This window comes from Cygnus atratus, chromosome 2 (genome assembly GCF_013377495.2).
Source record: "Cygnus atratus isolate AKBS03 ecotype Queensland, Australia chromosome 2, CAtr_DNAZoo_HiC_assembly, whole genome shotgun sequence".
NCBI classification, from domain to species: Eukaryota; Metazoa; Chordata; class Aves; order Anseriformes; family Anatidae; genus Cygnus; species Cygnus atratus.
In genome coordinates this window covers 96088657-96099263 of record NC_066363.1, presented here as the reverse complement: position 1 = coordinate 96099263, position 10607 = coordinate 96088657, and the positions used below count along the sequence as shown (strand labels likewise).

General features: G+C 39.0%; 1 protein-coding gene across 1 annotated transcript in view; it reads left to right on the top strand.

The window, feature by feature from the left end:
• The window catches only part of LOC118249946 (uncharacterized), a 39415-nt gene that overhangs the window by 15634 nt on the left and 13174 nt on the right, over positions 1–10607 (top strand). The window contains exons 6-11 of the mRNA XM_035550460.2: positions 411–488; positions 3162–3298; positions 3838–3957; positions 4499–4529; positions 9375–9396; positions 10020–10044. Coding sequence (XP_035406353.1) covers positions 411–488; positions 3162–3298; positions 3838–3957; positions 4499–4529; positions 9375–9396; positions 10020–10044 — 413 coding nt within the window. The remainder of the gene's footprint in view (positions 1–410; positions 489–3161; positions 3299–3837; positions 3958–4498; positions 4530–9374; positions 9397–10019; positions 10045–10607) is intronic.

Here is a 10607-nt window from a genome sequence, read left to right as displayed (position 1 = left end):
CAGTCTGCATGAGCAGTATGAGCACAAAATGGTTTTAGGGGTTGGTGTTTTTTTTTTTTTTTCCTTCTTTTTGGATAACTGACATGGTATGGGGCATGGTATGAATATAAACTTGGGAACGTTTCATCAGTAAATTGGAATCTGTTAGAAGATCTCTTTTACTCCTTTGGTTCTCTTGAAGACGTTAATTCCTTGTGTGTAAAAATGTTATGGAAAATGTAGCGCTGAAATCTTCTTGTGAGCGATTGAAATCTTAGCCATTTTGCTTGCATGTTTCAGAGTACAAGTTAATTTTGTCCTCCTTAAGTCTCACTAGAAACTCCTTTAACATCATAGAAATTATGTGCAAGCTGTCTAATGTATTTGGTCATTTTAGTGTAATATTTCTTTATGTGTATTTTTTATCTCAGTGAAGAGAGGACTCACAAAGGACATAACCTGTCTGAAGGATTTTATGAATGATCCCAAAAGAGAAGAACCTCTAGTTGGTATGTGTTTGTTTGTTTGTTTTGTTTTCTAAATGGTATGTCTTTGCATTTGTGACCAAATAGCTTTCCTTTGTTTTGAAATAAAGTGATATTTTAAATATTGTTTCATTTTTTGTAACTGATGTTGGATAATTAATAGAATTTATCTTACACATTATAACTTTTAAAATTTAGCTTGTTATATGCGACCACTGTAAAGGCCACCTCTTCTGTACACCTTAATCATGCGATAACTTGTTCCTGAAGAAACCATCTCTATAAAGATGATTTTCACAGAATGGTTGAGGTTGGAAGGAACCTCTGGAAGTCATGTTGTCCACCCGCCCTGCTCAAGCGGGATCACCGAGCAGGTTGCCTAAGACTGTGTCCAGATGGCTTTGGAATAGCTCCAGGGATGGAGACTCCACAACTCCACAGAGAATCTGTTCCAGTACTCCGTCATGCTCATAGTGAAAAAGCGTTTCCTTACGTTCAGATGTCACCTCCCGTGTTTCAGTCTGTGCCCACTGCCTCTTGTCCTGTCGCTGGGCACTGCTGTAAAGAGCCTGGCTATGTCTTCTTTGCACCGTCCCTTCACATGTATTTATACACATTGAGGTTGACGCCTGGGCCTTCTCTTTTCCAGGCTGAACAGTCCCGGCTCTCTCAGCCTCTCTTCCTATGAGAGGTGCTCATGTCCCTTCATCATCTCTGCGCCACTTTGCTGGATTCTTTCCAGTATGTCCATCTCTCTCTTGTAAGGGGGAGCCCAGAACTAGACACAGTTCTCCGTGTGTGGCATTACCAGCGCTGAATGGAGAGGATAGGCCTCTCCTGCTGGCAGCGCTCCTCATGCAGCCCAGGGTACTGTTTGCTTTCTTTGCCACAAGGCCGGCTCACTTTCAACTTGGTATCCCTCTGGGCCCTTTTTTTCAAAGCTACTTCAACACATGCTGGTGCCTGGGGTTGTTCCTCCCCAGGTGCAGGTCTCTGCATGTCACGTTGTTGAATTGGAGTAAGTACCTGTGAGCCCATGTCTCCAGCCTTTTGAGGTCCCTGGATGGCAGCACAACCATGTGGCTTATCAGCCACTGCTCTTGGTTTAGTGTCTGTAGGCTTGCTGAGAGTGCCCTCTGCCCCATCATCCAGGTCATTTATGAAGATGTTAAACGGGGTTGGACTGGTATTGAACCCTGGGGTCACTGGGGAGTTCATTTCTAGATACTGGCCTCCAACTAGACTTTTGCATGCTATGTGGTGATTCTTCGTGGTTTTTCATTTCATGGGATATACCTAAGTCTCTGTCCAATGGGTTGTTTTTCCTTACTGGCTTTGGAACTACTGAAAGTAACAAGATTAAGGTTTGCTTTCTAATGACTAGATTAGGAGAGGATAAACCCTTAGGAAAGAATGAACAATGCTGATTGTCGGTGGCCTTAGTGTTGCTAGTACATAATGGTGGCCTAGCGAAATATGTTCCCCGATAAAGAGCTGAGTAAGAAATGCTGATAATTTATTTTTGGAGTTAAGATTTAACAGTAGAATGCAGTAGGGTGTCTGAGATAGAGTTAACTTTCTTCATAGCATCCTGTCCGGTACTGTTTTGGATTTGTAACTAAAAGTGTTGATGACACACCGGTGCTTTGGTTGTTGCTGAGCACTGCACAGTATCAAGGCTGCTGCTTCTTCCCAGTCTGGGTCCCTGTCCCCCGCCCCTTGAGTAGGCAGGAGATGAACAAGAGACTGGGAGGTGACTGCTTTTGCTTGACTTTTTTTTTCCTTGCTTCCTCTCACTCCCTCTTTCTTTCACCTATTAAACTGTCTTTATCTTGACACACAAGTTTTCTTGCTTCTGCTCTTCCTATTTTCTCCTCCACCCTGCTGAGAGGTGTGGGGGGAAGTAAGCAAATATTTTTGTGTGGTGCTTGGCTGCCATCAACCCCTCACAAATATAGAGTATTGTAAATGAGGATAAGGGGGAACAGCTGCAGGTTTTGCCTATTAGTTTTAAGCTGCTTGGTACATTTAAGCTGTTCAGACTAAAACTTTTCATGCTGGGTATAATCATCAAACTTAGATTTTTCAATACTTCTAAGCCATAGTCTTTCAGTCATTTCTAGGAAAGAAATTAAGAAAATCTGTTTTATTTCCTGTTAATTCTTAAAAGTTTATGGAGTATTTTGGATAATGAAGGACCCAATTTTGTGAAGGGATTATTGTTCTTTCTGCATGTACTTTGCACTACTCAAATGCTGTCCAAATTACATTTGACTAAGTAGTTTAAATGGAGTTTTTTAATACAGATGTTTGTGTGGCATTTCCTATCCTCATTCTCTTTTTGACTGACACTTCTCCATTAATTGTCTTACATGACTGTATTGAATGGAATGTTCTTTTTTGGTTTCTTAAAAATATTATGTGTGAAAAAGTAGTTGAATGAGGATTTTTGTTTCATTGAGCTTGCAAATCTGCTATAGACGATTTTTTCCCCTTCAGAATAAAGCATTGTAAAGAGAGAAGTTTAACTGTTGTTGATAGTAAATCTGATTTTTGTGATCCTGAAGAAGTGTTGAAATTCAGAAAATGGAATGCTCTCTTTGTTATTTTTGGCTTTTAGTGAGCAATTTTGAAGAGAATACTTCTGTTTATAGTAGTCTATTGTAAGTATAGATGTTTGTAACTCTTGTTTTACAGGTTTAGAACATGTGGTTGAAATCAGATTTGAAGGAAGAAAAGAGCCGCATTATGAATGCAAGCTGTGTGGGTTTAATACAGAGATGGCACCCATGATAGAACATCTCAGTGGGTATAAACACAGAAGAGCATACATAGTGAGTAATATATCCATGTTACATTTTGATCACAATTTCTCTAAGATGCTATCCTTTATATGAATACCTACATCAAGTTTGAAGTTTAAACCCCCATATGATAAGTCACTGATAATTGTATGATTGACTCTTTGTGAGTCTGATCAGCATGAATAGCTATAAAGCTGTGAGCTGCTGAGGAAACGCGATCCAGGGGTGCAGGTCTCTATCTGCTCAAAGTCTTTTCCTAAGTATTTTAATCTCATCCAAGATCAGGTTCTTGGGCATTGGTTCTCTCTCATTCCTCATTATGCCCATGGCATTGTTGGATATTGCACAGAGGATCTTACCTTTCAGTAGTGAACTTCACATAGTATCTGAATTTACATGATTTTAACATTAACCTTTAACTAGTGGTGCTACCAAAACGAAACTACTTCCTAATGCTCAAAACAATGTTTGCTAGTCTTTTGAAAGCTTGTTCAAAAAGTGAAATGTGACAACTTTTTAATATTAAATTAGTTTTGGTGTTGCTCATCTAAAGCTGTTTTTGCCAACAGTCTAAAGAATTTCCAGATAAAATGAAGAGAAAGACATCAGATGTAAAAGAATGCAAAGTCTCATTTCTCAGAAGAGTAGCAGGAGAGCTAGAGAAGACTGAAGGATTAAAAATGTATAAGGTAGTTGGAAGTAAATGTAAAGTATCCAATAATGTATATTTTATCAGTGCATTTATGTTTGACCTAGTAAGTTAAAAGTACTGCTGACAAATAGTGTTAAATTTCTGTGTGCATCTAGGAAATGTAGTGTTAAATAGAACTAAGACTTAAGTTAAAGTCGCCATAAAAAATCTGGGGAAAAGAACAGTAGCATTGAAATTCCTGTTTAAAAAAAACGAAGTTGTGTATTTTTAAAAAGTTTTTTTTTTTTTTTTTTTTTTTTAGATAGAAAATGTCCTGGCAGAATCAAATGTTTCAGAGATTTTAGTGCTTTACTTCCAATGACTTAATTTATGCAACTTACATTTTCTGAAATGTATGCAAATTTTCTCTCAAATTTCATTTATATTGACAAGATTATATATAATCTATAAAATTATGGGCTATACTATACTAGGACAAATAAAAGTAGTTGGTCTGTCTCTAGAGGCAGGTGCAGTAGGGACTGTTGTTAAAAAATTTTAATCAGAAAATCTAATATAAATCTATGTCTGTTTCCTAGATTGAAGGTTACATAAGACCAAGTACCTCACGTAAGTTTATGAATTACTTGAATATAATATATTTGACAACCAAAAATGGCCTAATTTGAATGAGTAGTTGAACTCGAAGGGTTTGACTGATTTAAAATATTAAACTTGTGTGTTATAGTACAAAATGTTTTGTTTTCAGAGATTTTCCAATTTTTGTGAATATGAAATGAGGAAAGGAAGGAATTGTCAGACTTGCAATGTTTCTTAGACATTTTTTTAACTGCTTGCTTCTGGAGGTATTTTAGATAACTACAGTAATTTGCTAATGAAGGAATGAAAAAGTATGGAAACATAGTGTTTGGTGGATTTCTCTGAATAAGCTGATAAAGCCTTCTCCACCTCATTCCAGTCATTAAAAGACATAAAAATCGGTCCTGAATCACTGCTAAAAGTGGAAGTTATAGTTCTTTAGCAAGTTCACTGGAATGAGCAATGGAAACCAAACCCCCCAACATAAAAACAGCATCCTCACTCCATACAGTATGTTTGGGTTATCTTTTGTTACTGTAGATGTGCAATGGTGCTTAATAATGCCAGCCTGAAGAAATTCTTTGTCTCTTTTGTGAAGGAGATGGACTGTGACCCAGTAATCTAGTCCAGTAATTCTCAGTTTAGAATAAACTTTATGAGTGAGTTCTAAAACCTCTAGAACTATTTGTGTTGTAATCCCCAATCTGAACTGTTGGTCAGAATCCTGGCGTAGAGCTTTTTAGCAAGGTGTCCTGTAAGACCTAACTACCTTTCCGTGTGTGAATCTGGATGAATGTTGTTAACATCTTGTCTTTGTATGGGAATCTGATGGAAAGTGTGTTCCTTTACTTCTTTATAACGTAGAAGTCCTCTATAATGTAGAAGGTGTAGTACTGAAAGTTCATCTTTTAGAATAATCTATAAAGATTTTTAAAATTTCAGAGAAAAGATGATCCGGATTCCTAGTAATTGAGGGGCAATATAGGTGATAATCATCTTTCAGGTAGGCAGCATTGTAACCTGAGGAAGGTGGTATGGACTTCATAGTATTTGACATCAGTGCCTACTGACTTCTGTAAAACTGAAAAGAGGTGATCAGGTATCAAACCGAAACACCCAAAACAAAACTAACAACGACAACAACAACAACAAAAAGTGATCCTATAGAATATGAAGAACTGCAGCAAACAGAGACGAGTTAACTGACTTAAGCGAGTGAAGTGTTGTGCTGTACAATATTAAATTCTGCTTTGGTTTGGTGGTAAAGACAACATCAAGTTCTTTCCAAAATAAAACCACTCTGCTTATTTAGAAGGGAATCATGCTTACTGGTTTAACATGTCTGTGTGTTTAGAGTAGATTGTATTGTCGGAGAATGACTTCCAGCTTCAAAGCTCCCTTCTACCAGAAAGAGTGAGTTTGAGGATGTGATTAGGAGATGCCATCTGGTGGCATGTACTACTTTGTCAGTGACAAAACAGACATTAACACCAAATTTTGGCAGCTGCAGAGATCATATGCAAAACCAAGATACTGTTATATATATGTATATATATATAATATATATATATGAGATGCCTTGGAAGGATTGGTTTGTTGCTTTTCTTCAATTAAAATTTTCTTTATTTTCTAAAGAAAGATGATCTGTATTTTGTCTTGAGCTTCAAATTAAAAATTATGTCATATTAAGGTAATTCCAGTAATCGGTTACTCAAAGTAGAGAGTTGATGAGCCTGAAAGCCTTATAGCATTCTTTTAAGAAGTATGAGGATATGCGTAAGCACAATGTGGTACTATAGCACATGAATTTCTGATCTAATTTAATCTCTGAAATCTGCCTGCATCAATTTTTTTCTTTCTAAAAACTACTGTTAATGATACTACAGAATACAGCTGGAAACTGGAAAGAAGTCCACAGATATATTAAGTTATTGCGTACTTGAAATTAGAGCAGATAACTGGAGAAGCTTGTCTGTATCTTCAGTGGGGAAGTGATAACTCCATGCGTCAGTACAGGATAGGAAATGACAGACTGCCATCAGCTAAAAAGGTGTCGGTGGCTGTGGTGCATGCCAGGCTGAATATGAGCCAACAGAACGCTCTCATTTCACATAAGGCAAATCTCATATTGTGACACTTCAGGTGGGCACAGGAAGCAGACTGGTGAACATTCGTATTCCCCGCTATTTGATACTGGTAAGGGCAAACTTAGAATACTGCATCTAGTTTTGTTCCTTCTACTTCAAGGGGAAGATGGAGAAATTGGAGAGGAGGGCTGTGGAGATACTCGGGTCAGAGTATGTACCTAGGACAAGGATTAGAGGCTTGTTTAGATGGGAAAGAGCAGGGTAAGGGGTGATCTGGTAACTGCCCTTCAAGTATGTGTAGACTGCTCCAAAGATGACAAAGTGGTTGGTTACTGCGGGCAATGTAACAAGATTGCAGCCACAAGTGGCATTTTGAGAGGCTTTAGGAAAAATTTCTTTCCTAGAGGGCAGTACAGCACTGGAACATATTATCCATAGGCAGATCTTGAAATGACACAGTTTAAAATCCTCAGGGGAATGAGGAAGCCAAGTACCAGGCTAATGACTGTGGGCTTCAGGAGAAGAGACTTCATCTTCTTCAGAAAACTGATCCAGGATCCCTTGAGAGGCTGCCTTGAAAGGAAAAGACACCTAAAAGAGATAATCAGTCTTCAAGGAGAACCTTCTTAAGGAAAAGAAATGATCCGTTCTGCTCTGTGAGAATATAGAGAGGCATAACAGGTGGCTGGTGTGGTTGAACAGAGAACTCATAACTGATCTTGAATGCTGAGAGGAAGCACACAGAATCAGATGTGAAGAACTGTATAGGCATTCCAGACGAGTTTGGGGTGGAATTAAGAAGGCAAAGCTTGTTTGGTGATGAAAGGAATCTGAAGGTCAAAAGGAAGGCTTCTGCAGGTCTGATAGCAGCAAAAGATGTGGCCTGCTGTGAACAGAGCAAGTAACCTAGCGTTAAAGAACATGGAAAAGGCTGAGTTATTTATTGCTTTCTTTGCCTTGGTCTTTACTGACAGTCTGCTCTCAGGGCTTTGTGCATAGTTGTAAAGCCTAGGGGACAATGGCATTACCCACTGTAGAGAAGGGTCACTTTAGGGAATGGCAGATTGAGCATGTGCAAGTCCATGGGACAAAATGGGGTACTTCTGGTATTGAGGGAGCTGCTGTCCAAAGTCTGTGAGGTTGTGGTGATCAGAGGAGTTCTTTGGTGATCTGAAAAAAAACAACTGTGCTTAGCTTCAAAAGTAAAGTGTGTGGCTACAGGCTGACCCAGACCGTATAAAAATTATTGGGCAGGTCCTTATGGACACCATTTACTGGTGTGTGAAGGTCAAGAAGGTGACTGGGAACAACCAGTGTGGATTTACCAAGGAGAAACTGGGCTTGACCAACCTGATTGCCTTTTGCAATGGCACGGGCTGGCTCTGTGGACACGGAAGGAGGGATGGATGTCATTTTAACTTCAGCAAAGCTCTCAAAACAGTGTTCTTGTAGCCAAATTGAGGAGATACAGTAAGACTACACCGTGGATAAAAGGTGGCTGAATGGTTGGATTCAAAAAGCAATTGTCAGTGATTTTAAGTGTGCTGGTTGCTTACTAGTGGCACTCCTCAGTGGTTGATCCTGGTGTCAGCAGTGTTTAACATGCTCATTAACAACCTGGATAATGGGATAGAATACACCATTGTCAAATTTGCAGGTGACATCAAACTGAGGGGAATGCCTGGTATGTGGTAGAGCAAAGCTGCCGTTCAGGAGGATCTCAACAACCTGGTGAAATGGGCTGTCAGAAACCTCCTGAAGTTTGACAGAATTACATGTGAAGTCTTACATTGGGGCTGGAGCAACACCCTGCTGGATACAAACTGGATGCTGTTGGGCTAGGGAGCAGATCTTAAGAACCTGCAGGGTTTGATGTACAACGATATGAACACAGATCAGCAATGCACTCGGGATGTAATGAAGGCTAACAGCATACTGGACTGCATTAGCAAGAGTGTAGGCAGCAGACTGAGAGAAGTGTTTATTCCCTTCGTCTCAGAACTCATTAAAGCCACTTCTGGAACAGTGTCCTGTAGACATGAGAAATTTTGGTGAATTTTTGGTGAAACAGTCAGCAGAAGACTCACCAGCTACAAAGATCATGCAAGGACTGGTTCATATAATGTGGAGAACAGCCTCAGGGAACTGGATTTGATTAACTTAGAGAAGGCAGCAGCTAAGGATGTGATCTAATTACTGTCTTCTGCTACCAAAATATGGCTACAGAGAAAAAGCCAGACTTGAAGGCACATGGGGAAAGAACAAGTGTCAATATTCACGAGTTGCAATGAAGGCATTGACTCCGTGATGCTTGCTTCACTGGATATCTTCTGTGAAATGGTGGCAGACTTTTTCGCTCCCGAAGTTCAGAAAGCTTTGGGGACCTACAGTGCAACTAGTTGTAACTCATCAGCATTTGTTCAACAACAGGTGGTCAAAAGACAGGAACATGAGTCCTTCAGCTACGTATTGTAGGGGCAAATATGTCATTTGTCTTGAGAATTATAACTTGTCCTGTTGCTTATCCTGGAACACCTTAAGAAATGCAAAGTTACGTACGATGCAGTAGCTGACTCTCTGAGGCACAGCTACTGTCTTAAACAGACCACCTAGTTTTCTTTCCCTCCTTCCTCATCCTTATAGACTGTACTGGCAAGAAAGGTTATTAGTCCTTTAAAACGCTGCAGCCACTTCAGGGGCAATAACAATTTGGTTTGTGTAATGCTTTTATTGCAGTAATATGGTGGAAACCCTATGATGGTGCTAATGATTCTTTTTAATTTTCTAGCCCCATCAAAGAAGAAAGCAAGGTGAGAATACAGCCTCCACAGGGGGAAGTGAAAGGGATTTTTTTAACGAGATCACTTTACTTACTAACTAGATCTGTAACAAACTTTGTCACATATGGGGAAAATGTAGTGTCTTTCCACTGTAGTTCTTCATCTTGTGTAAATTGTTGCTTTCTGTCTGAGGAAGTAACCTGAAATAAAATTCGATATTCAGTTTATAAGTAGCTATGACTTTAGAAATATTGTACTGGTTATGCAGTTCAATAACTGTCTGATGTACTCATGCACACAGACATTGCAATTCAAACATCAAGGTGTTATCACTTTCTCTGGGATGCCATTGCCTGAGTTGTAGAAAAGGCACCCCTGTTCATAAAGGAAGGAAAAAAAACACCACCATTACTTCAGTCATCTCCTTTAGCTGATGTGTAAAGTTCGTCAGTACTACTGTTGTTTTCTGAGATCCAGAGTAAAGACCTTTAAGAAATAAAATACTTTAGCTATGCTATAGGAAAATATGTCATGCATTGGTAAGTTAGATAAATTTGGAAATTTAAATATTTTGATCCTAGATACAAAAGGAATCTTAACTTTTTAGTAATCTTTAGAATGCATCTTAATATTTATATTTCTTTCTTTTTAAGGTGGGAAGATGATCATAAGCATGAGGTATGTAGAGGTAGTAATTCAGCAAGTGCTTTGTATTCTAGCAGTTTCTTTATACTTGCTTTGCTTTTTTTTTGTTTTCTGAAAAGCTTTTACTCTTTGGCTTCATTTGCCTTTTTATTAATATTAGCCCAGAAGCAAAATAACTGACCTAACGACTGGAGTTTTGTGTTCATCACAGCACAAGGGAAATTAATACCATACACCAGGATGCTGACCCACCTTAGCTCGCATAATTACTGTTTAAAATCACAGAGTCTGAAGCCCAGTGTCTGTAAGCCAAATCTCCCAAGCTATGCTGCAGTCTCCACTGCCTTGCCCCTCTTCAGATCAGAGGTGTTCTATACTGAAGGTTTGGTTGTTCTATACTGAAGATTTATCTTTTTTTTTTTCTTATTCAGAGGTTAAACCCTAAACTCTCTAGTGTCTCTCTTAAGCAGCACTGGGCTGTTGAGGCCTAATGTTACATGTTTGCAGCTGTGACCTAAAAATACTATCTTGCATTTGGGTTGACTTTTGTTGTAAACCTTCTTGTTTTGTACAAGGTGGTGCAACAAACACTGTAG